The sequence below is a fragment of the Cyprinus carpio genome, chromosome A11 (genome assembly GCF_018340385.1).
Source record: "Cyprinus carpio isolate SPL01 chromosome A11, ASM1834038v1, whole genome shotgun sequence".
NCBI classification, from domain to species: Eukaryota; Metazoa; Chordata; class Actinopteri; order Cypriniformes; family Cyprinidae; genus Cyprinus; species Cyprinus carpio.
In genome coordinates this window covers 11589274-11617240 of record NC_056582.1, presented here as the reverse complement: position 1 = coordinate 11617240, position 27967 = coordinate 11589274, and the positions used below count along the sequence as shown (strand labels likewise).

At 36.1% G+C, this 27967-nt stretch overlaps 1 protein-coding gene across 1 annotated transcript; it reads right to left on the bottom strand.

The window, feature by feature from the left end:
- Positions 1 to 76: 76 nt before the first annotated feature.
- LOC109066672 (A disintegrin and metalloproteinase with thrombospondin motifs 9-like) lies at positions 77 to 27025 on the bottom strand. The gene is made up of 28 exons (XM_042766248.1): positions 26539 to 27025; positions 25416 to 25798; positions 23946 to 24105; positions 22227 to 22513; positions 21105 to 21188; positions 20840 to 20964; positions 20437 to 20477; positions 20178 to 20283; positions 18029 to 18175; positions 17662 to 17803; positions 17315 to 17419; positions 15968 to 16113; positions 15477 to 15650; positions 14636 to 14780; positions 14383 to 14500; positions 14079 to 14174; positions 12651 to 12817; positions 12373 to 12502; positions 12015 to 12141; positions 10572 to 10782; positions 10287 to 10448; positions 9979 to 10140; positions 8163 to 8282; positions 4670 to 4777; positions 4396 to 4563; positions 3770 to 4045; positions 2113 to 2274; positions 77 to 1235 (listed from the first exon to the last, which is right to left on the bottom strand). The coding sequence occupies exons 1-28, from the start codon at positions 26633 to 26635 to the stop codon at positions 1047 to 1049; spliced, it is 4338 nt and encodes a 1445-aa protein (XP_042622182.1). The 5' UTR covers positions 26636 to 27025; the 3' UTR covers positions 77 to 1046.
- Positions 27026 to 27967: the final 942 nt, after the last annotated feature.

Genomic DNA, 27967 nt, shown 5'->3' with positions numbered 1-27967 from the left:
ACTACTATATCCATGAGAGATTAGAGATCAAATTAAGCAATGAATGGTTGTAAATATAAAGCGGATGGAAGATGTATGTGGGGCTCTTCATTGAGAATGAGGTAGACACAAGTAACTGGCCAACAAGCAAAAAAAAAAAAAAAAAAAAAAACTGGCCTTCCCTGGGTCTGAGGGAAATACAATGAGAAATTTTACACACTAGACTAGAACACGGTTTTTGATGCTTTATACACTAAATTGAAATAATACTGATCTTACAATTGCAAAACAAATCAACAGACATAAAATGACACAAAACTACATCTGATTTTAGTTTACGTCACAACTTTTTGTATTTACTTCAAAATGTACTTCTGTAAGTTACCTTAAATATACAAAAATATAGCAACTATACACAGATTTTCACATAAAGTCTCCCTTGTACTGAAAAAGCACCATCATGAATTTGAAAAAGGTCAATGGCTAGCTGAGTTCATGTGAGGTATGGTTGAAAAAAAAAACGAATTCATGAGAAATGAATTATGAAGAGTGATAGAAAAAACACAGGGAGATAGTTTCAATATAATAAAGTAAACCGCCTGTGGCCAGATGTTTCAGCTCTAAAGTGGAGCAATACAAGTGTTGCTGCCTATGTTTTTGAAATACTATATACAACTGTAGTGTTTTGAACACAAGCCACAACAAAGGGCGTCACAATGATTTGTATTTATCCAAAGTACAGCTGCGTTGGGCAAAACAAACCTAACATAGAAAATTAAATAGGGAAAAAATCAAACAAAACACCATTCAAACAAACACATCGACCAAAGAGATGCTCACTTTTTCAGTCAGGATATAAAACTCTAAAACAATATTTAACTGCATGTTTGGTGGATCTTTAAGTGCAACCGAAACTCGCCAATAAGCAGCAAACGTTAAAACCAGTTATTTGCTTACTCAAAGATCAAACCATCAGAGTTTCAGTTTTTCTTCTTCATGTCTTGAGTGTAAAGAAACACTGGCATGTTGTGAGGATGACAGCTTATGAAGGGAGAAAGTTTCAATAGTTACGAGCGTACCGAGCTCCATTGGTCTGTGCTCCAGTGAGGGTTAATAGAGCAGGACTGAGTATTGCACTGTTCTCGGTCGGGTGGTTTATCAAGAATTTCACAGCTCAGATCGTTAAAACGCTCCCCGTTGGGCCGCTGACAAGCGATCAGCCGGGTCTTTATCCCTCCTCCGCAGGATTTTGAACACTAGGGAGGCAGAAACAGAGTATGGGTGAGAGAAAAGAAAGAGTGAAAGTCTTGTTTCATTAACAGATATAATTTTTCTGAGAGTACATTTTTAAAAGACAGTTTGGACCACACATATAATGTCAAAATGTCATAATGTTTTCCTGAGTAAGGACACTTCTAAAGCCTCGTTCAAATAGACAATATAAGATATTTTGGCCTATCCTACTCAAATCCTTTGTATTTTTTTGTCTGAATAGCAAACAAATTTTATTTACGCTAATGCAAGAAATGTACAATTCAGATACAAAACACATTTGAATGAGGTTGTAAATGTGATTAAAAATGTAAAAGTGTGATTAAAATGGAAATCGTGTAATGTGACCAAAACCTTAGTCTTACTTAGCTAATGGATAGCATCTACATACATACACCAATTCAAACTTTGGGGTCGATATATTTCCTTTATTCTATATATACATTTTAAAATGTAATTTATATCTGTGATGGCATTGCTAAATTATTCCAGTCTTATCACACAATCCTTTATAATCATTCTAATATGCAGATTTGGTGCTCAAGAGACATCTCTTATTATTATCAATGTTAAAAGCAGTTGCGCTGTTTAATATTTTTGTGGATTTTCTTTTTTTCCAGGAATTTTTAATGAATAGAAAGTTCAAAAGAACATATTTTAAATAACAATCTTTTGTAACATTATGAATGTATTTTCTGTCACTTTTAAACATTTGAATGTGTCCTTTCTAAATAAAACATAAATTTCTATTAATTTCTTGAAACAAATCTTACTGACCTCAAACTTTTCAACAGCAGTATACATATATTTGATTATATAAAATAAATTCCATTTAATTCAATTCAATTCAGAGCATCTTACCTCACCCCAGCTGCCATAGAACCACTGAGGGCAGGTGCCGGACTCACAGGAGCGCTGCTCTATGGGTTGAGTGATTTCATCACAGCTGTTGGCAGGGTAGCCGTTCTCATCCTGACACACCACCACACGCCTCTGGAATCCTCCAGCACAGGTACTTGAACACTGAGAGATGTGAAAGAGAAACAGAAGCTACATAATGAGAGAAGGCCACACATACACACACACACACACAATCACAAACACTAGCAAGCACATTCTCAATGGACCAATTTCATATCCCATTAGCCTTGACAGAAAATATACGCCAATAAATAAACACTGGCCAACACTGACAACTTTGATGGGAAAGATTATGACTGGGAATCAAGCAGCAGGTTTTTAAATTCTTTTGAAAATGCTGAAACCGAATGACATTTTGTTTCATGCACTCATGATTTAGCTAAAATACTCTTGTCTCTTAATGGTATGGCAAAAGAAAAGATGTTTTAGATAAGTTCAGAACAGTCTGAATTAAATGGGATGAGAGAACCACAGAACGGCAAAAACAATACAATAATTAAAAGTGTCTTTATGTTGTATGAATTCACTACCATAAATTACCTTTGTCAATATGATTTTTTTAATTATTTTTTATTTAATTTTTTTGTGTTAAGTATGTTTTGATTAATTTGGTTTGATTCATTTAATATGATGTATTGTTGTGAATTTTTTATTTTTAAATTTAAATTTTTCTTTTCTATTTTAATATATTTCAAATTTTGATTTATTCCTGTGATGCAGAGCTGAATTTTCAGCAGCCATTACTGCAGTCTTCAGTGCAGTGTTCAATTTCATCATATTGTTCATCAACAACATTTTTTCACTGACGAAAATGAGACAATAATGAAATAAAATGACTGCACTGGATGCAACAGTTGAGGCTGTCTACACTGGACGCACCAAAGTGACCATTGCAAATCATTTGTTTCAGTACGTCATATATAGAACGAGGCATCAGTTTACTGAAAGGGATTTGTCATGTTGCACCGCACTGCATCCAGTGCAGACAGCATCGCGTTGCACCACAAATATATTATTTGGCAATTTTAGAGAAATGCTTAATAAATGCATTACACTGTAACTAAACACATTAGATTTTAGTCGACTAAATGTACTGTAGATTTAGTTGACTAAAATCTTATGATATTTAGTTGAATAAAACTAAAACCATTCAGATAACTATAATGTGGCTAAAACTAAATGGAAAAAAGACTAAGACTGAAACTAAATCAAAATTTGCTTTTAAAATTAACACTGCTTCATTGGATGGATGGATGGATGGATGGATGGATGGATGGATGGATGATAGACAGACAGACAGACAGATAGATAGATAGATAGAATACGTCTACAAATACCTGGAAGAGCTTCCCAACTGCTGCACAACATTAAGCTGTTCTTTGAATTCTAGAGACTATCATGAAGGAAACAGCAGCATTTATCAGAAAGAGGAAATGCTGATGCTTGGATAACTTAAAGAGTTCATGCACTGGTGAGATCAATACCTTATATGCCATTCTGTTCCTGAGTTAGCAAAAGGTCTCTAACAGAGCTAGTTTTTAGAGTAAATCAAACATCATTGACATGCAGAGATATAATCATTTTTAGAGGTATTTACCGCTCCCCATGGTCCAGTCCTCCATTGATGAGACTGAAGTCTGCCAGCTCTGTTACGGTCAGTTCGTCCGGTGGGAACCATTTTTTTCCGAGAATCAGGGTTAGGTAAAAAGCCCCCATGGTCGCTGGAGCGAGACGGACACTGGGGCATGGCACACTCCTGCTCTGTTGCTGGTTGATCATCTGGGTCACACTCACTCATATCCACAACTTGATCGCTGAGGTTCACGCACACTACTTGCCGTGTAGTTTTACCCTGACCACAGGATACGGAGCACTGTAAATACAGACAGATACACACACCAAACACATAATTATACAGAAAACACACTGAACAATAACACCATATATTAAGATGATAACCTACCACACTTAATTTGAGCCTTAAAATGACTGCCAAGCTATGTATTGGCAGAATTTGTATTTTGATATAAACTATTACTTAAATTGAAAAAAAAAGAAAAATAGTCCCCTTAGTTTAGCTTGCTTGACTTTTTCAGATATTCTCTAAACAAAAATATTTATGCTAATAAATAAAAATAAAAAAAGTTAGGCAAATAATAAAATAAAATAAAATAAAATGATCAGGACATTATATTAAAATAAAAAAAGGTATATTTTATTTACCGCAGTCCATTCCAGAACCTTCCACTGTCCGCATGCCACTATGGAGCAAACCTCACTAGCAGGAGGTTTTGGAAGATGGGAGCAGGCTGATTCCTCTGCTACTCCACCCTGCTGGTCACGGCAACTTACGTAGCGCATCCGGGTGCCCTTCCCACAGGTGGCACTGCACTATTGTAAAGAACAACTATTTTAGGATATCTACAAAACCTACTACAGCGTCTAGCATAATAACTACCACTAATAATTCATATACATCACATTATCAAGAATGTACCTGTGTCCAAGATCCAAAGCGCCACTGTGTTTTATGACCAGGATGTGATATCACTTTGGTCTCTGGGGCAACAGGATGAGTGACAGGGCACTGTGAGAATTCACAGTCCTATGGAAGGGAGGAAGTGGGGAAGGACAATCAATTTTTTAGTAATGAAGATCCCTGACTCTATAGGGGTGAAGCCGGTAGTGCTTCATGGCTGGAGCCAGTGTGCTTGATTTATGCTCGACTGGCTGGAATCACTTGTTCTTTAAATCCAGGGGGCCTCCTGCTTTCTCGTTCTGTCTGCCATATCCCTCCTTTCGGTTCCGACCTCTCTCACACTCCCACCTACCTCCACTTATCCCCCCTCGGTTTCTGCCTTCACCAATCACTTTACATGTCTCTCTGAAATACCTGTCTCTGACTGGCCAATCACAGCATTCTGTGGTCAAATACTTTTGTATAAAAACTGTATAGCATAATTAACCATTTTCCTACATAACAACGATTAGGCGTAATTTGTGGGTAGGACGAGTGGGACATGTCCCCACCACTTTTTGCCAAAGTCCCACCACTTGAGTGTGTGGAAGGCTTATGGTCGCCGTGATTTTGCCAAGTAAGATATGTTCTTGGATCAACATCTTTTGATGATCCTGGATCAACATTATTGTCCAAAAATATAAACTTAACCCAATCCCTACCCCTAACCCTATCCATCATTTATTCCTAAAATCAGTGGGAAATGATAACAAGGGTGTAGAAGCACCTAATCCTGACTGTAAGCCCAAAACAGATATTTCCTGAAAAGTTATATCTCAATTCTGATTGGTTGATTGGAATGTTGATCCAGGAACATGTTGTACTTGGTGAAATCACGCTCACCTATGTAACACAAAATATATTTGTGCCAGCCAGCTTGTCACGGACATATCAGCATGTATAAACAGTAAATGGAGTAATTATATCTGAACACACTCTTTCACTGTGTGATAGCAATGAAGTAAACCTATATTTGCACATTCAGATTAAATATACCATTAAGTTAAGCACACAAATTACATTATATCATTATCAAGAAGTTAAATTAGAAGTTAATATCGCCCGTTTGGAACAGACATAGTACTGTATTAATGACAGCCAGGCAGAATCAAATCACTGAGGGTGCTTCTGAAAATAGCGAGGGGGCTCTGACCTTAATGCAAATCCATTTGGAAATATATTGTCGAATCCATTACTATGGCGCAAAGAGCACTCCCTTTATAATTACTAACAAGCTGTCACTAATCTTATCGTGATCTTACGAAGTTCCCTTAAAATAAATGAATCTCTCTACACTACGAAATGAAACTGTTATTTACATCATGTTTACACTTTGTTTGTTATAATGAGAGGATTCGCGAGTGCACAATACTCAGCACTGGACAAAATCAACGGCATTTTGAGCGGTGAGTGGACTCTAACTTTAATGCCTCTGGCCATTGCATTCATGAAATGAAACAGATATGTCTGTGATTGGTTACATTACTCAGGGCAATACACATGTTAAAATAGAAACCTTTGACGCTTTCCAGAGTGCAAACACAAATGCGCACTGATCATTTGCCAAATCTGTTTTGCCAATATTTTATTATCACAGCTTCAACTGAGGATGCTTTGCACCCTCTAGCACCTCCATAAATCCAGGCCTGCGGGGAAGATTGCTTGGCTGTGAAAACTCTGTCTTAAATTGTGCTATACTGCAGAAATCAGAGTCTGAGTGCAAAGAAAATATTTTTATCTTAATAATGATCAAGTGATATGCACTTGATTCAGAAGATGGCTTTGAAACATACATAGCCGGACCCATTCCATATGTACTGCTGCTATACACGTGTGCTTCGCGTAAAGGGAATAAGCGCACAATGTATATGGTTGTCATGACTAAAGTGCTTGAATATTACATTTATTTTTGCAATAATTGTATAAAATATAAAATTATAAAGTTATATATATATATATATATATATATATATAATATATTATATATATATTTTTTTTTTTTTTTAACAGATATAACCTCCTCGTCTCGCATCTCGTCCCCACCACTTTTTAAGGCAAACTTGGATTTACTACACAGCTTGTTCTTTCTGCTTATATTTTATATAACTAAATAATTTAAACTCAAATCAAAATTTGACCTTGGTAAGTAGCTGTGTAATATGTGGCATAATGTAGAGTCATCCTGGTATTATCGTAAAATAAATTCCTTCAGGGTGCCTTCCACTTTGCAAACGGGTCCTGATCACCTAGCCTGGACTTATTTTGCAATAATCCAGCTGACTCTACAAAATCCCTTATTTATTACATTCTTCTCTCTCTCTGTCTCCTATAGTTTATATTTACGGTTCATCCAGAGCAGTATGCCAAACATTTCATCGCCAACATTTTTGCGTAACCACTTCTGGGTGTCTTTGGCAACATTCAAGGTCACGTTTCATCCCAAAATCAAAAGAAAAAAAAAATTATATTTTGCATAAAGAAATTAGGTCTGGGGGAGGGGGAACGGGATAAATGTAATTTTGCAGGTACGTGCAGATTAAGTAAATAAAAATAAGATCCAGAAGACTGCAAATGAACTTAAATAACTATTAAATATAATTCTGTAGTGGAACTATATAGACATAGACAAAAATTAAATTACCTGATATTTTTAGATATCCCAAAACCTTATTCCAAAATGATCCTAATAATGACCAGATGTAGCGTGTGTGTGTGTTTGTTTGCTCTTCCTTCAGACAAGGTCTTATTGACTGCAGGTCATAAATATGCTGGTTGGGAAACTTCCTTCCTGCCTTTCAGGCTATACCTGCATGCACTTTCTTTTCTCTTTTCCAGTTTCTTATTCCAGGATGGTGTAAAAAATACTTAGTAAAATGATACTCGTACATACCTAAGAGACATGAAAGTGACCCCAAAATGGTTCACCCCAAAATGAAAATTCTTTAATCATTTATTCCCCTAAAGTTGTTCCAAACCTTTAACAATTGCTAGTAGTCACTGACTTCCATAGTATGGAAAAAGCTATGGAAGTCAATGGATACTGTCAACTGTCTGGTTACCAATATTCTTCAAAATATCTTCTTTTATGTTTAAAAGAAAAAAGAAACTCAACTTGTAAATAATGACAATTTTATTTTTGGGAGAACTATCACATTAATGTAATAGTATCACAAATCATGTCTATTTCATGGCAAAACAGTGTTTGCAATAAAGGAAAACACATGATCTGCTAAGGTTTCTGAATTGTGGTGTGGTTCAGTTAATAAAAGCAACTTTTAACCCCCACACTGGCTTCTCGCTCTTTCATTTCATTAAGCATACAGCAAATTGAACCAGGAAGACTGGTTCACCCCTTTATAGTTTTCAGCAGTTACATTATGAAAAACTAACATAGTTCTTAGTTCACAATCAATATTGAGAAACAGAGAAATTAATGAGAGTCAGTATGAATGTTAGAGATCAATGCTCCTACCTGAGTGTCGGTTGGACGTGTTGCTGCATTACATTCAGAGTCATCCATGACAGAGCCGTATGAGCCAACCACACACTTCACAGCTCTCATCTGATAGCCCGGGCCGCATGTGGTGGTACACTACACACACAAATAAAGAGGGAGGTCAGTTAGGGGCAGTATCCTATTTAATGTTATATAGTAATGCCTATGATTTACCCAAGAGAATAAGATTAAATTTAAGACTGTTCACTATTTGCCTGCTGGCATCAGTCCAGCACTGATGTGATAAGCACACGCGTGGGCAACCTGGGACGTGGGCCAGTAATTTGTCCACCTTTCTCCTTTTTTCGTAATCTCATTTCCTCATCGCTGATTTGACTGCAACAAGGTCAAGCTCGTGTGGCAGCATTTACAGCTAGATCACATATGCTTCAGTAAAGCACCTCAAACATGTATGTATCATGATTGTTTTATCTATGCAAGAGTGATGTCTAATCTCTATCATACTTTAGGGCGTAAAGATAGTTTGCCCACACAAATGTTACAAATTGTGTGATTCCCCTCTGGGATATCTCTGGAAAAAAACAATTTGCATTTCTAAAGACAGCCATAAACTGCTCAAGTGGATCAAAAACAGATTATCCATGAATGGATGATATTCACATGGTGTATGCAATCATTTACGATGAATTTTGCAACAAAAAAAAGATTAAAAAATTTTAACACCACATTCTGCTCAACTTTATGATTGGCAATAGGCTAAAAACAACTATTATATTCAATACTCTGAAATTACTTGATTTTCTTTTATATTATTTTCAAATAAATGCTGCAATTTTTTAACTTTCTGTTCATCTAAGAATCTTGAAAGAAAAAACTAACAACAACCACGGTCTCCACAAAATATTTAAGCAAATGTTTTCATTGTTAATAATAATCATCATAATCATAAATGTTTTTAAGCATGAAATCAGCATATAAGAATGAATTCTGAATGATCATGTGACACTGAAATCTGGCGTTATGCTGCTAAAAATTCAGAGTTGCCATTATGAAAAATGTAATTTTTAAACATATTAAAATAGAAAACAGTTGTAATACTTCTTCAGTATTCAACGTGGTTATCATATAAATCAGAATGAAAAAAAATCAGTCTTATCTCCCTTACAAAGGCAGTACAAGATCAAAAAACGGCACATTCACACAGATGTTTTAAAGCAGCACAGTCTATTGCACCATTGAATGTTGATTACTGATTTCCATGCACAGCTGACAAAACAAACAAAAACAAAATGAGTGCTGATTGCCAACAAAAACCTTTAAACATGCTCTGCTGGCATTTTATTAAAGTACATGCAGCACAGCATCTTTAAATCAGAGTCCTATTAAGTCGGCTGCCTAAAGAGAAGCAAATCTTTCAATCGACAAATGTAGGACCTCTGTGAACAATATTTAAAACGTTTTTCACTGAGATGTTTCAGATTTTCCATGGCCTTGAATTTTGAAAAGCAAATGAAACACATTTTTAAACCTTTCAAGGATCCACATACCTTATAAAACAGCATAGTTATGTTTGTTTCGCATGTCTTACACACCGGCACAAAAATACCAAATGCTGTTCTTTGTCTGGTCCCTAACCTTGTTCAGTTTTTGTGGTTGCTTTCCACCCACACTGCACCTGTGATAATCTGTTTACAATATCTACGACTGCACTGACTCCTGGAAATACATTGCATTTAATTTCCATTTCACAGGCATAAGCATCAAATATACTTCATGTAATAGCTCACACACCTAAACATGACGCACCAAAACAATAACTAGTTTCTCTCACCTGTCCCCAGGGTCCCACCTGCCAGGATGCACATTCTTGCTGTTGGCAGGCCTGTACCGACTCTGGTTTGGATGAGTCACAGAAACGGTCATCCAAACGCTCTTCTCCAAACTGACACCAAGTCTGGCGGTGCTTATAGCCCTTGCCACATGTCACTAAACACTACAAAATGAATTCCAAATTAGCATTAGGATAAGTCGTGATGGACGACTAAATTTTTACTTTAAAGGTTTAAGCATAGTCTGCATAAATCCAGATTAAAGTTGACGCTGCCCATATTTTCAAGGGATGCATTGGTCAGTGATTACCTCAGACCAGTCTCCAGTTTTCCATTGAGGACATAGGAACTCATTACAAGGCTGGACTGTAAGCTTTTCTTGTGGGTTGCACTTGCTTTCGTCATTAGTTTCTGCTGACTTTCCACATACTGCACTCCTACGACGTGTTCCTCCTCCACAGCTCCTGGAGCACTAAATAACCAAGAAAAAAATCCTCACGGTAAGTTATATGTCAAATATATACAGTCCACATTTTTACAAGAAAATCAATATGTTCAACAAGAGCTGATTTGAGACCAATGAGGTTTTTTGCACCTCAGACCAGAGGGAGTACTCCCATCCACCAGGGTTGCAGTCTCCATGGCACACCTCCTTGTCTTCAGGCTTGCGCTGGCTGCTGCAATACCGGTCGTCAACCTTCTGGGTTTTCCCATCTAACCTGCTCTGTTTGATGCAGTAAATGTACAAAGTCCGGAAACCCAGACCACATACGGCTGTACACTCGCTTTTGCGAACAACCTGCCACCTGTAAATTCAAGAAATCCAACAAGGTTAAACCCCATATTGCATATATATAGCGAACTGCCTGCTGTAAATTCAAGAAATATTGACATTTTATCTGGGAGATAAATATACATGAATAAAAGTAATTATTGTGACCAGTGCTAGCAAAATGAAATGTTCAAAAATGAGTTATTTTAATGTTCACATTCTCCATTAAGAGACCTTCAAAATGATGTATGATTTGTTGAAATTGGACAAAAATGACTGAGCGACACCCATTTGATGTCGATAGAGTCAGCTAAGTCAATTTTGAGAAAAATCGAGTTTAAGTTTTCTGAAGGTACCAAAGCAAAATCACCTGCAACTTTTCATCTCCAGTTCTTTTCTTAATAATAATTACTATATTAACAATTACAATATAGCTATTTTTTATTTTATCTTTGTTATTATAAATAAGAAGTAATGCAAAAAATAAAATGTAGCTTTTTTTTATTTCATTTAAGTAAGAAAAACAAATAATCAAATGTAAAAATCCATTTAGTCTATTAATTACAAATACATTGATTATTAAAACTACAAAAGCAGGTCATTCAAGAACAGCAAGTGAATTCCCTCTTTTCTTTTATTGTTAGATTAACATTAATGAGGCGGTTTATATTAAGACGTACTGTAATGCACGGATCTAATATAACGTTACACATCAGATGTTTTTCTTCAACAGTTCCCCAAATGTCCACTTCAAACATAAAAGATTATGTTTGCGTAAACACTTAAATACTGTAATTCTGTGTATATTTATTGGGATCGTGCGCAGTCTGAAGCGCCTTTATGTGCGATCTTCAGATGACTGTCAGGGTGAGAAGCGAACGGAGAAAAGGTACTCCTCCCAGAAAACTTACAAATAAAGGTAATTAAACATCTACACTTATTATTTGAACCCATTAATGAACCCATTTTTTACTTTTTTTTTATTTTTTTTGAATTTAGCTCAAAATCATGTTGTCTTTGCTCCTTCATTACGTTTCATTTTTCCAGCACGGGTCACAATTTCTTTCAAACACACACACACACACACACACACACACACCCACACACACACACACACACACACACACGCACACGCACACACACACATACACACACACACTCTCTCACACACACAGTCTCACTTACTCCAAACTTTTTGACGTTAGTGTATATTTTGGTTAAACAAGACACTAAAAGTTTATAAAACTAGTCAATGTGGACATGTACCTGAGTTCACAGTCTGTGTTGCATGGCTCAGAGATCACAGCTGGTTTGGGAGAGCCATGGCACCGCTGATCGGACACAACCACTCGATCCGACTCACGACTGCACATGATCTTCCTCTTGCGCTCTCCTGATGGATGTAACATACAGCACAAGACATACACAAGTTCAAACACATGTTTGTGATCTAGACAAAGAAAGAAAAAAGAAAGTTCCTCATTGCGTTCTCCAAATTTCCAAGAAACACTGAACTGGATGACCTCGCCAGCATTAAACGTCTGGTTCGAGTTTACCAAATTCTAAACTGACATTTCTGGCAACTGTTTCACAAAAAAATATTTGTTGCTTCTTTCACACCCACCTTGGCACAAAAGACTGCAATCCTGCCATGGGCCATATGCATCCCAGAAAAACTTCTGAGGTTTGTCCTCTATGGGAATATTGTAGGAATACCTGACATCAGGGTTGTAGAGGTTACCTACGGATAGCACCTAGTTGGAAAAGATCACATATAGAGCAAACGTATGATGTCACAAAGAGTTCAAAAATGATTGACACGTTCTTAAAATATGAAGTTGTAATATTCCACAATGTAAGACAACATAAAAGTTCAAATTGAATTCACTGAAGCCATATTACCTGGATAATAATCTCCTCTTCTATGCGGTCAGTGCAGTTGATTCTCTCAACAACATGGTCAGAGCCACTGTATTCAATAACAGCATTCCCTACTCTGACTTCCCTTTTAAACATACTGACCACAAAATCTCCATTGAGTAAATATTCTCCACGGCCATTGGATAAGGCTGCAAAACAAAAATGAAACAACATGCATGCTTTATTTTCTTTATGTTCAAGCAAAAGAAGCAAATATATATTCAGGCACGTGACAGGATCAACAATCAAATAGCATTTGTTTTAAATACAAATTTGATTCACTACAAGACCTGCATGACCTAAGGAATAAAACATTTTCATATACAGTCAGATTTAGCAACAGTCAGGGCAGATTAGGCTAATTGGGGTAAAGAAATCCAGTTTTCTGTGAAAAGGCCACGTCTTGCTCTGCTGAAGTCAGTATGCTTCTAATATGCACACTAATGTGATTATGTAGCTAATTTCCTGAGTTACTTTCCTCACTACTTCACACATTACACCGGCCAACCATTGTTCCTCATGCATAAAGACACACATATGAGCCAAATACACATAGGCATGCAAAGATATCAATAAACACACAATCACAGGTCCGTAATCTGCTGAAAACAGCACATATTTCCTTAGGTTTGAAGAGTTCAGAAGCATTAACACAAAAATGTCTTTGAAAACTCTTGCAAAAGCCTCTTAAAAAGCTTGCATTAAATCTTGACATCGGTTAACTTATGGCACATCAAAGCAAATACATTGGAGTCATTTTAAATTAGGATTGTTCATGATCAATATGCATATCAGTTTGTCTTTTGACAATTGTCATGTAATGATGCGTAAAGCATCAGCACAAACTGAATTATAACATGCTCTATAGACACCTGACAAAAATATTAAATTTTTACTAGGGATGCATGATATTTTGATATCTGTTGATTTTAGATTATTAAAATTTATCATCCAATATTGAATATTTAATTATATACTCATTTGTCATTACTTTTGCCAACATCTAAAGTAAACCTTTAAATAATTAAACTAATAACTTAACTTTTTTAAATGCAATATTTTCTTAAAATCAAATCTCAAAATTTTCATACTTTACATTATGATGTTGTACGATGCACTTAGTATTTTATAGATGTATTTTATTAAAAAATTCATAGGTTTTTGGGTTTTATTTTTTTATTTAAGTAGACAAAATAGTATATAATTTAAATTGAATATGAATATAACATGAAAATAATTATCAGCATCAGTATTGGCCACAATTATCAGTGCATCTCTAATATTTATTATTACATTGCCAAGTTTTATTTAAATCCTCTGAACTACCATTGAACTACAACTGAAATGAAAAAAAAAAAAACCTAATAATATGCTTTTGTATTTAACGACTAACATAATTTCTTGTCTTACCGAGGTAGTTATCGTCCTCTGGTTTCCCTGAATAGCTGTGTTGTCTCACATCTATGTTTGTAGCACCGCTGGGAATTCGCACCACAACATTGTAACCTATAAAAAAGCAGAAATCAATAAAATGCTCTTCCAAAATGATTAATATAGAGTAAATATCATTGTTCTTTTAGTCTGTAATTGGGCTGAACTGTGTGGACCTGAAGTGACTCAAGCTAAATTTGAATTAAGCTACTCTGGGTTACTTTGACTAACATGAAAAAAAACTAATCTGAACTGCACTAAACTGACAACTTGTGTCACCTACCATAATGCACTATGTTGAACGTTCCTGCCACAGTCTTGCAAGATGAGTTATCCCCACCACACACTCCACACTTATCTCTCCTGGCCTTGGAGTTCAACACGTGGTCACATCCTGCTTGCTGCAGAAACAGAATGTGAAATTAATTCAAAGGACACTTGAACAGGATTATACAGGACTATTTCTTCAAATTCTGCAGGACATTAATTGATTTAAGGTGCATTTTCACACCATACAGACACACAAAAGCACCCACCCTGCACAGGCCTTGCACACAGATGTCGTTGGTGTCAGGCCCACACTGCGTGCCATCAGTAACTCTGTCCCTGAGTTGGTAGTAAGCTGTACTGCCCGCCACACGACAGAATAGCTTACAGCGATCCTTCATCAGAACTATAGCACACAGAGCCATGAGAAAGAGTTAATACAGTGTGACTTCAGCCTTACTGTATTTAGGACATTGATAATATGTTTCGCATCACAGCTATTGTACTACACTATTCCCTAGGTAATAAAATGTAATTGGGTTTGGTAATTTAATTTTGAAAGTATGGAACCTTTGAAATGATTGTCTCCATCATATTTCAAATAACGAGGGAATTCTGGGGAATTGTTTAATATGGGTTATACATACTGAAAGCAATTATATATTAGTTTAACAATTAGTTTGAACTGAAACAATTAAGGAACTTATTCCATAGGGACATCTTCAAGAAATACTGAGGGCATATCAGCAGAAATTACTGGCAAACATCAAGCGAGAAATCTGCAGTGTTGTTTTAGTATTATTTATTTATTATTACAGTATTTATTAATATTTGGAATTATCTTTTATTTTTATATTTTCATTTTAGTTTTAGTAATTTTTAAAATATTTCTTATTATAATTGTTTATTTACAAGTTGTTTCAGTGGAATACATATGGAAGATATATGGATGAAAAGCAACAGGCATGATTGATTTTTGTGTTTTTTTTTAGTTTTTTGGATTTTATGGTCACTATGATCTTTCATTGTTTGAAAAAGACCTATGGTATATATGGTTTTTTAGTATTTGTGAAATTTGTATTTTTTTGTTTTTATAAATTTATTATTTTGTGTTTTGGCACCCAGCGGACTTTTGGTTTTGGACCATTGATGTTGAAGTGCCGCCCATCAAAGCTGGCACACTGTTCCTCCCTGAAGTCTTTCTTTTGCTTGGAACATGGCTCAGAGTTGCAGGAACGGAATTTCATTCTGCGTCCAACACAATACTTCCCCCCATTTCTGGGCCTAAATATCATAAAGACACATAAACAGAGCACACAGTCACATTGAGAAAAATTAATTATAAATGGTAACTATAAATCCTTTCTTAGAAAGTCCCTTCTGTTTTTTTTTGTTTTTTTTTTGATGACGTTTGTGTCTGGCTGCAATTTAAATAGAGCAAAACCTGCTGTCTACCCATGTGCATTAAGTATACAGTCTTTATTGAAGAATATTCTTCTTCGGGATGGCTGTGATGCTATCATTTGTCCAGGAACATTAAGAAACCTGGTGCCAATTCACAGTCCAGTGAGGATGCAAGACTACAAAGAGCGGCAGCTTACACAGGTCGGTTGCAATCGCGCACAGCGATCTTGATTCCCCCTCCGCAGGTCCTTGAGCATGTGCCAAAGGGACTCCAGACGCCCCAGGCCCCTTCTACTGGAACAGATTCATGCTCTTTATGGATGCACAGGCCATGTTTACAATGCTGCAAACAAGAAACAAACAGAGAAAAGATGAGATCATTGCAGAATCAGTCAATGCAGCCTGTTTATTATAAAGTCCACCAACTAGAATGACAAGGAATGATGTTGATACACAGACAACATGACAATTCAAAGTGTGTTTTGTTTCACTCAAAACCCTTGTCAAGCATCTCTTTGGCTGAATTATCTATTCTACTGTCTCATCTATTTTAACAAACAACAACAAAGTTGGTAAACGCCTTCAAACTACCATTGGTCCATGGCAATTGAACAAACTGCTTTATAGCAGAAATTTAATTTGTCATTTTTACTGAAAGTCATACTTCTTTTTACCTCATAACGAAGAACAACAAAGAACAACCTATATCGTGGCCTTTAGAAACCCCTTTCATATGATTCATGACAATGTATTTCAATGGAATGAACTTTATGGAACGAAGCGCCAAGCTACAGAACTATTCCGCCGTCAACCTGCACATGGGTCAAGCTGGGTGATGCAAAGCTCAGATGTAAAACAGTTTCACCCAATGATTACCAGACAATCCGCATATCATGGATGGTCCCAGTGTGAAAATCAAAACAAGCTGCAAGAGACTGATCCTCTGCATTTCTAGATACATCAAGCTGCATGATACCACACTGAAAGGATATATGATGTTTAGAGAAAAACAGTGCATGGCAGCAATTCAATGCTGAGATGTAAAATTGCCTTTCTGTGATGCTATCTGCAATGTTTTTTATATGGAGGTCATGAGAGATGCACTGACATTCACTATCACTACAACTATGCAACTCTGACTTGAGTTCACAATCTGGGAAACATTGTAAAACAGAGAAAGTGTCAAAACAGTATATTAGTGAGGATGAGTGTCATTGTGCAAGTGATTTGGTCGCTAGTTGGAGGAAAATGTGTTTGAAGTTGAACTGATGAATCTGCTTTTCATCTGCAAAAAAACATCTGTTGGACCTACACACAAATCACATATTGTACAGCAAACTCAAGCAACCAGCCAAGTGTATTATTGCTTCAAAATACAAAACGCTATGTAAATCTTCTTTTTAAAGGGACAGTTCACCCCAAAACCTCACTCACGTCATTTAACACAAAAGAAGATATTTTGGAGTTTCTTGTGGTCTAAACAACATTGGAGCCCAATGGCATTTTTATAAATATTTTCAAATTTGATGCACTGAAGTGCTTGCCTTTCCTGGAGAACACTCCGTCCCATCGGCCCATGGCATGTGTTGGGTCCGACAGCCACGCTGGACTCCTTCTGGACTGGTGCACCACAACCTCCTGCACTGTGTCTGCACAACATCCAAACAATTACTGTTAGCTTAACAACTCTCAAACACTCACACACAGCATTTGTACTGCACATGCAGCATGCTTTGAAAGTCACTTTTATATAACTAACAGGCTCTACTACAGACTCTCTTCATAGTTTTTTATTAAAAACATCTCCATAAATAATGTTATACAGCAGATAATACACAGTGGAAGACGTCCATGTCGGTATGTTGTGCAATTCCCTGAGGGATCTTCTCACCATATATGGGCACACCTGTGTCCCAGGCCCAAATATCAGCTCACATTGTTTATTGACACTGTATATCTGTCCAGGCAGCTGCTGGGACAAACTGTATGGCCTAGAAACTGGCTCATCGAGCAAGCACTCACCATACCCTGTGCTAATGAGAAATGATAAACAAATGAGTTGAACAAAAACTAAACAAACAAGACACAAACAACAGAAGTGTTCTTAGTAAGTGACAGAAGACAAAAAAAAAATCTGTTCCATTTGCTACTGATGACATTGTTTCCATCTCAATTGAGAATGTTTAGAAGAAAACAAATGAATGTTGACACTGGAGCACAAAATTGAGAGTTCAAGCCAACATCACAGGTTTACATACTCGAGGAACTCTGTGATGTATTTCCGACTACATTTGGACCACATCCATGGATTGGTGTAATAGTTGAGTGTAGGGGCCATCACATGTTGCTGGTTCTTGACTCCATCCTCCTTGCATTTGTTACTGTCATCATGAGGCATGTTGAACCTGAGAGCATAATTGAAAACACACATGCACACACACAAACAGCACAAGATGATGAGCAGGTTCAGGACACATGTACTCCGAAACTGATCCACACAGTATCTGTAAGACTGACCAGTCTTCTACTTCAAAATGTCATGTTTAATTCAATGTGAAAAATGCTTTAATGCAATTTTTTTTCAAGCTGGTCAATTATTATTATATATAAAATGTGTGTATATATATATATATATATATATATATATATATATATATATATATATGTGTGTGTGTGTGTAAATATATATACACACATATATATACATATATATATATACACACACACGACTATTATATATATAAAAAATTTACACAATAATTATTTAAAATTTACAGAATAATTGGCCATATATATATATATATATATATATATATATATATATATATATATATATATATATACATATATATGTTTTATGTTGTTAAAATAATCAATATTATTTTTTAAAAGACAAATTTAAACTAAAAGCAATGCTGCAATTAAATTTAAGCTTTGCAGCATTATGATGTACAACATGAGGAATGGATATTAATTTTAGGATTAGATAACACATTACTGTACATAATGGCAAAGGTAACCTAAATGTAAAAATAGGGGAAGTGAGACTGTGCAATTAAATAGCCCAAACCATAAAGGATATATATATATATATATATATATATATATATATATATATATATATATATATATATATATATATATGTAAGTATTTAGCAAGTATTTAGCAAGAACAGTGCTCATTTTAGTTCAGTTACATTGGTTGCACTTTATTTTACAGTACGTGTACTTACATGTACTTATAGTGTACTTACAGTATCATTATCTAAGAACGTTCTGGTAATACAAGGTAACTACATGGGGTAGGGTTAGGTTTAGGGGTAGGTTCAGGGTTAGTACCTAGTTATTACATAGTTATTGTAATTACTATAATAAGTACATAGTATGTACATGAGGAACAGGACTGTAAAATAAAGTGCTACCGTTACATTTTTTCATTTGTCATCAATAAATTGTATTATTTATATCAGCATTTAACAGACCATTTGCCACCCTGCTCTCAAGATATTGCAAGAAATACTGGCAATATTAAAAAACTCATAACAGTTGGCCACTAGTAAGGAAAGTAATAATCCCATGAGCAGCAGCACATATCAGATTCTGTGACGGCCATAGCGGAGAGAGGTGGTACGAGCTGCATAGCATTGTACAGCACCAGGACTAAATCCCCACTCAAGCGCACGGCACTGATGTCACCACCTACCACCGGATAAGAATGGAATTCAAAAAGGGAGTTTATTTAAAGGCCTTTAGAGGTCATTTCCATATGACTGTACATGCAAAAAAAATTTAGGTGTAGATGCATTTGCCATAATTGTGACATAAATGTTAGCCTTTAAATTAAGATTTTCGCCAAGCTATGACTGAAATAGTTTAATGTTTGTTTTAATGTGCTTGACCATCATGAGATCACTGTATGTGTCATGACATCATTTATTTTGATAATTTACCTCCAAGAGTCTATTAAGCTAAAAAAGCCCAGAGTCATTTCTGCAGTGATGAACAAAAGACCTTGAGAAGCTGCATATCAGACACAGACACACTGTTATCGAGCTGTACAAAAGGCAAAGACATCTTCCCAAAATAAAAGAAACACATCTAAAAAAAAAATAAAACTATAGTGAAGAGGCCTGAGAAACTTGTGGACCTTGAAGAAGTGGAGTATTTTAGAAGCAGTACTTCTGGGTATAATAAAAGCACCTCTCAAGCAAAGTAAACAAGACAAGAGCATTTGAGGATAATTCAGGAAACGTTACAGTTGGACACTTAAGTCACATTTAAGACTTAAAAATGCATGACTGTCATTGTGCTAGATAGCAAAAAGTGAACAAAAAGTAGCATTCAATTTAAAGGGGGAAAGTACGCACACATTTCCGAAGCAAAACATTTCACAAGAATAGTACTCACACATGGCCAAGCTCATGAGCAATGGTGAACGCAGTACTGAGTCCATTATCCTCATTAATACTGCAACTTCTGTAGGGATCACAAACTGTACCCAGCTCAGCAAGACCTGAGCATGAGAGAACACAGTGGCTATAGTCAAAACTAAAGGAGTAATATTATTCGTAGTAGTTGTTGTAATTCTCATCACTGCCATCAACATCATTCTCATTGTCGACATAAGTTTAATCATAATCACCATTTTCACACAAAGATGATTTACCTAAAGTGTCACACTTGTCCCGTGCTCGACAGATGTCCTGCCTAAAAACAAAAAAAGGATAAGGCGTCAAAAATTTGGATACCCTTCTATCTTGCATTTGTGTTTTTGCTGTCCAATGGTTTCTTCTTTCTGCACTCATAGCCTTGAAAAGTGTGACCCGAGTAATTGTAGCACCATAAATAATCACTTTGTTACTCAAATCATTAAACAAATTTTTGCCATTTTCAACGTTCACACCAAGTGTTGCCACATGAATGGCACTGAAATCACACTGTGGAGAGAAGACACAAAACATCACACAACTAGACTTATGGTATGTTTTGTATTCTACAACAACTGTGAGCAATAAGACTAGGTAAAGAAATATCCAAAATCTAAAGCATCCCATAAAAATTGCTTTTACCTTGTGATTAGAATGGCGGTGTCATGATGTGAGTGATGGTTGTCATCCGGATGGTTCTGACTCTGTTGCCATATGCAGAAGTTTTTCAAACTGGCTTGTGCATTGAAAGAGATACTGGGACCATCCTATAGAAGAACAGAGAAAGATGAGAACATTTAGCCATATGGAAATAATTAAGGCTTGACTAATAAACTGCTTAAGTACATTTTAAAAGAGCTCTTAATGCAACAATTAATTACCACACTTCCTCAAACAGAACTCTTACCAGCTCATTCTTTATGATGACCAGCTTCACAATAACAATGTTAATCAGGTTTCCAATGCTGGGATCCTTATAGATGGAGGAAACCTAAGTGAGAGAACACAGACAATTGGAATTCACTGTCAAAGCTTCTAATTACTTTACAACAGGGGTATCAAACTACCACCCCGAGAGAGTTTCAGCAGTTATTATATTATATACTACTGTTCAAAACTGTTTGAGGTCGGTAAGATTGTAAGAAATTATACTTTTATTCTGCAAGGATGCATTAAATTGATCATAAGTGACATTGATGTCAAATGATAATCATAATGATGCTGAAAAATCAGCTTTGCCATTACAGAAATAAGGTAATTTTTAAAAAATATATATTAACATAAAAATAGTTGTTGTAAATTAAAATAATATTTCACATTATTACTGTTTTTACTGTATTTTGATCAAATATGCAGCCTTGTTGAGCATAAGAGACTTTGTTCAAAAACATTTTTTTAAATCTTACCGACCACAGTCTTTTGAACGGTGGTGTATACAGTATAACCATTGGAGAACATTACGTAACTTGTAGGATCCTGTAATATCAGTTTGAGACCCTTGCTTTATAAGAAGAAATTCTGTGTCTTCATTTGCATTCATCTTGATGTAACTGAAGACACGAGTGAAAGCATATTTTTCACTCAAAATGTGAAAGTACTTAGTAGGGTGTTTTTTACATTAGCTGACTTGATTTTTTTTTATTTCTGAATTTCAATACACACAGACCTCGTTTAACACTTGACATTAACCTCAGCTGTTGAAAAAAATGTTTCTTGGCCATTGAGAACTAGCTTGTGTTGCCAGATCCTGCTGAGAATACAGTCTTTGCCAAGATCAAAATATAGGTCACCTAACCTCCCTGTGAGTTCCAACGAAAAAAGCATCTAAAGAATGCAGTCCATGCATCATACCTGATTTTATTTGTTTTATATTCACATTCATCAAGTCTGTCAGACACATTCACCTCATGCTAATGATCTGTCCCATAAGAGCATAGTAAGAGCAAGTATCTATCCCCCCACGAGACCCTAAAGCAAAAGACCCAAACCCATCAAACCAGGAAACTATCGTTAACTGGGCAGAACTTACGATGGACATCAGTGTAAGAATGTAGTGCTGGAGGTTGCTTCCATGATGTTCCACCATCTTACTGTCTGCCACAACCATGACTTCAACAAAACGGGGGTAGGAGAGGAAACGCTTTGATCTCCAGCGTGGCTTGGAGTCACTGCTTTCATTAGTGAAGTTGTGCTTGTTTTCTGAGGGGATGGCGGCAGAGAAGAGTCTGGAATTAAGAGTCTCCAGGTTGGACAACAAGCTTGAGGGCGACTTTCTCTTCAGTCTGTTCCTGTGTCTGTGGTGTGGCTCTTTATGCCCTGCATTGCAGGAGGAAAACAATACATGTTTAAAAATATAAAGAAGTGATTTTGCATACAAGGAGGGTTCATTATGATCTATATTAGATGATAATATGGATTGTAGACAGATGAGCCTCCAGAAAAGTGAATATATGCCACCCTTTAGAATCATGTAACACTGTAGACTGGAGTAATTGCTGCTGAAAATTCAGCTTTGCCATCACTGAAATAAATTACATTTTAAAATATATTAAAAAAGAAAACAATTATTTTAAATTGCAATAATATTTCACAATAACACTCTTAATCTGCATTTTTAACAAATAAATGCAGCCTTGGTGAGCATAAGAGACTTACTCTCAAACATTATACCTAAACTTTTGAATGCTAATGTACGGTATGGAATGAAAGTTGCATAATGACTCCTCATCTATGGACAGTGAAATCTTAGGTCACAATATATGTTTATAGAGTATCATTATGATTACTACTTAAATGCAATAACTGGATAGTCTTAATTTTCCTAAGCTTAAAATAGCACAAAAATGCAACATAACCCAGTCCTTATACTCAACGTCAAACAATGGGTAATTGATTTTACACAAAAATCGCTTTGCAAGAAACGTGTGCTGGGAATAAAAATGAATCCTATTCCACTAGACAAAAAGAAAGCCACAATGGAGCTTTCAATAAAACTCTTGCCATATAAAATAAGTTCTTCCCAGCAATTTTGGGGCCAAAGGTTTCCTTAACATAACACAATACCAAAGGGATATTTCAAAAAACAAAGCTGCTGTTGAGTGCTATTTATACATGGCAGCGTGCATTATTTTTGTAGCAATGAATTTACAAACACTTAAAACTGGCATTACTTTTCTACAATGCATCTCACCACGTGGCTTTCATGGTATTGGGCCTCTTGAGTTTCCTTATCTTCAGGCCAAAGGAAGTGCAAGAGTCAACAGGATTTTGTGGCAGTAAACTAAGATTGGAATGATACCAAGAACTTCCAAAATGATTTTTCCTGTTCCACTGACTTCTACTCAATGACATTTAAAAATAGAAAAGTGAAGGATGCACTGTAAATGACACTATGAATAGCACTGAGTATTTGAACGTCAATGATAGCATGTCCGTTTCCGTGCCTAGAGGCGCTGTGCTGTCCATATTCATAATCATATTTAGATTTAGGATTACTACTGGTCAAGTTAGATATGCATTAACATATACCATTTGTATAACTATACAGAAACAATATGGCAATTTTACACTTCTAATCTTGAATAGATTGAGTACAGTGCACTGAAAGATCCAGTAGTATCTAACAATGGATTTCCGTTGTTGTGAATATTACAGTTATTTGTTTTACTTTAACGTTTAAAATCAAATGTTTTATCTAATCTTAATCTTTCCACTTCCAAAGGTAAGAGTTAGGTGTCTTCCTACTTACCTGACGTTTCACATGTAGTCGAATCATCTACAGTCTTTTTTGAGGCATCTTTTCTGTATACGACATGAGGTTTGATGTGTTCTTCTTCATAATGTTGACCATTGTAGCTATGAAGGGGCTCTACAAAAAACTCCCCTTCTGGTGACCTGAAAGTGCCAAGCTAAAACAAATAACAACAATGTTTGAATTGGTCCATGGCCAGTGAAGTCTATAGACACATTCTGTGGGTGGCTGTAAATTGCCCTTACAACTTCCTCCTAAGATTTTACTTACGTACAAATCCTAAATGGCTGATGGAGTGATAAAGTAAACATATATTGCATGCATATAAGTGCACTGGCCTCTGGGGGGTAATGAATGCAGAATGTTACTGATAACTATCAGAAAATTCAGCTACACTTATGAAGCATAAAGATTTGAAATGTGAATTTCCTAAAAGCACTTTGGTAATTCATCTCCTTATCTTCAAGAAGAAACATATTGAACAGGTTTGAGGTTGGTTATTATATTACAGAAAACAGATTTTTGACAAATTATTTGCATACACCTGATTATGAAGGGATACAAACTGGCCATCACAAACCAGCCTGACTATTTTACTAAAATTTGCATGCATGCCTCACTATTAAGTTTATGTGAGTTTGTGCCCTCCATTGACGTTCAATCGACACAAAAATTGCAAGCATTTCATTACATTATAGCAGATGTTTTACCAGCAACATATTGCTTTTGGAGGGCTCTGGATAGTGTGAAATCGATTTTAACCTCAAAAGCAGTCAGTCAAATCACAAATGTTGCTGGAACTGAGACAATCTCCAGGTTGTGTTCAAGTTCAGTTTTAATCAAGCAAGCTAAAGCACTTTCAGATGAAAGACATACATTAATTTTTGTTGTGTTTAATGCAAGTGTAAGTTATAGGTTCTTAATTAACTGAATCATGACTCTATGCATGCAACAAACTGTTTTGGGGGAACACGCTTTTTCATGTTTTAGTCTTGGCATTACCTGGATGTCAAGGACCACGAGACAACAAAAAAAGCGCTAAATACGGATTAAACAGGTTATTTGGAACAAACGATTCGAGAGAAAAAAAAAGAAAAAAAAAAAAACATTTACTAGTTCCCATGACTACTGGCTTAAAATAGTTCCATGGCTCGAACCCACGTTCACATCAACAGACATCCGAGTCCCATATCATGCATCTGAGTCCCATATATGGACTGACATTGACGTCAGCACACAATGCTGCTGCTTATGCTACTGATAAGTGTGCGTCACCTAGAGCGCATGTACCCGACTACTAACTCGCGCTAAACTTCTTTTTATGTATTCGTGAGTAGTTATGTAATCACATACGAAAGGTCTGAAGTGCATATGAACAGTTTCAGAATGCTTACCGCGACCTGTATCGCATAAATTATGATTAAGATAAGTACTCTATTGTTAACAATAAACATGTATTAAACTCACCAAACCGGAGCAGAGGCTGATTACTGCATTATGCTCCTGCCCAGCGTTCACATGTCCTTTATAAAAGCAGTGCTGATACTCCGAGTCCTCCTCTTCTCCCTCTTCTGAATTATTATTTTCACTGGATGCTCCAAGTATCGTGACAGTGTAAACTGGCGCAATAAATCCCGACTCGAGTGTAAGATTAAGGGAATAGTCCTGCCCAAAGGCAGATATTTGATAATAGACGTGCGGAGAGGTCCAATGATGGGAGATGTTGCCGGTAACTGGGTCGGTACTCCGCTTTCTCCTCTTAAAGTGCACGCCCGTTGGCAGTGTGTCACCGGCTTCATTCACTCTGGCCGGAGTTACAATCTCATACGCGCCAAACTGCTGCAATTTCACTGTGAACGAAAGCAGAGATTGAATAGTATAATTCAGTATCAATACTATTCTATTAATATCGTTTGGAGTTTAATATAGCCTAATTTTTAAAGTACATTTTTTGAAACATTTTTCAGACAAATTGTCCTCTAAATGATCGAATACTGCACTGCGCGTCTTTGTAACAAACAGGTAACAGGCTTGACAGTTTACATTTTAATATGACATTACAATATAGCAAAACTACACTTCATAGAAAGACAACAATGTTCTTTAAATACCTGCTTTTTTAGTTATCAATGACCATGGTAACAGGGTTGACTGACACAAGATCGTTCCCTACTTAAAAACATAAAACGTGATGAAAAAGCACTTAAACCTGTCTTTGAAGAGTTTTTGAAGAAAAAAAAGAAAATACTTTTTGAAGAAAAAAAATCATTACTCAAAATAGAAAAATATAATGGTAACAGGGTTGATGAATAACCTAGGAACGCAACTTTAAGTTTTCTTTAACAATTCATAATGTCAGCCTACACTACATACAAAAATATGAAAATCTCCTTCAAAATAGTTGCTAACTTTTTTTTCTAAGACTCCACGAAATGAATCAGGTGTCAAGTCAGTTAGGCTACTATTACTCGAAGAGTCTTCATACAGCGCGCTATGAGCTCTGAAGCAAGCAAGGAAAAGTCATTCATTCTCCGCTCCTCAAGACACAGAGTTGAATGAGAGAGTAAAAGTTCACGAAAAGAGCCCGTACCTTTCTCTGATCCTCGCGGTCTCCCTGCTGAAGCTAGTGCATTCATAAAATCAGAGAGCAATACTAAAAAACTTAGTCCCCAGAAGAACAAAAACATGATTGTCCACGTAAAAATAAAATAAAAAAATGAATGAATGTATGAATGCAAGCAAGCCCGAATTCAGTATTCCGCTGTCCCTTGAAGCCGGGATTTCTGCCGCACGGTTGCCACATCCAAAGCGTTTCTTCTCTACTTAATGGAAGTGACTTCCATGTCGCTAACAAGAGCTCGGTCGGAGCTCTTGGTTTGCATGCATAATACCAGAAAGGGGGTCGATGCAGCTGTGGTGGTCTTCAGTTTGCTGATTACTTAGCCTAGACTTGGGCGTACTCTTAAGAGACACCCCTCTCTCAGAAAGCCACTCCTGCCATATGTGTCGCTAATGTAGCGCACAGACTAAACTTCGTTTTAAAATCACTTAACATATTACTCATAATGATCAATCACACGTGCATTATGTTCTTGTTCCTTCTTCAGATTGTGCAGTTAAACTGTACATCCAGTTATTTCCTTTGGCTCTCTCTCATAAGAGTTCTCAGTCAAATTGATGTTTACATTAATATTAATAGATGTAAGGTTTATAGTTTTGAATTTGAAGGAGCGTAATGTATGATTATCTTGATTTGAATTTGTATTGTTTTTATTTATTTTAAATTTTATGTGTATATGATGTTATTTTGGAAACCCCTTGTATATAGTAGTTTCCCCCTTCTTAGTCTATTTTTAAGCATTTGTGTCTGTCCCAACACCTGTCTCAGCAATGTGCATTTATATGACTGATAAATGTTTTTCAGTGGCCAATGGTGATACCAGTTATTAAGCAGCAGGGTGGCGGAATATGAATACATCATGCTGATATGTGATGTTGGCTATTATAAAAGAAAGCAATTAAGACGTAACCATACATGCTAATAATAATAATTTTACACAGGATTCATTAAAATACTTTAACAACAAATGCTACTTTGTACTCTGACAGTAATTATGAAAGAATCATAAGAATAATTTGATTTGCTGATTTTTAAATCACTGCATGTGCAGTATAAACATCTTGGGTCAATACACATTGCTCCTTAAAGCCACAAAATCTTCTAAAAGAATTCTCTATTTACAGTTACAGTATCTCTTCTGAAGTGACTTTAAACTTGCCGCTTCATGGGATTCATTGGGTTATAGATTTGCACAGAAGGCTACAAACAGTTTTCCATTAGGTTTAGATGAAAAGAGTTGGAGTTTAGATCTACACTGTAAGATTAATTCTTGGAGTGAATATTGATTTATGCACCAGCTGTAAGGCTCCTGAATTAAAAAAGCATGAATGAGAGAGAGAGAGGCACTGAATGTAGAGTTTTGGACTTCCAATTGTGTAATAAGGGTGACTTTAAGTCA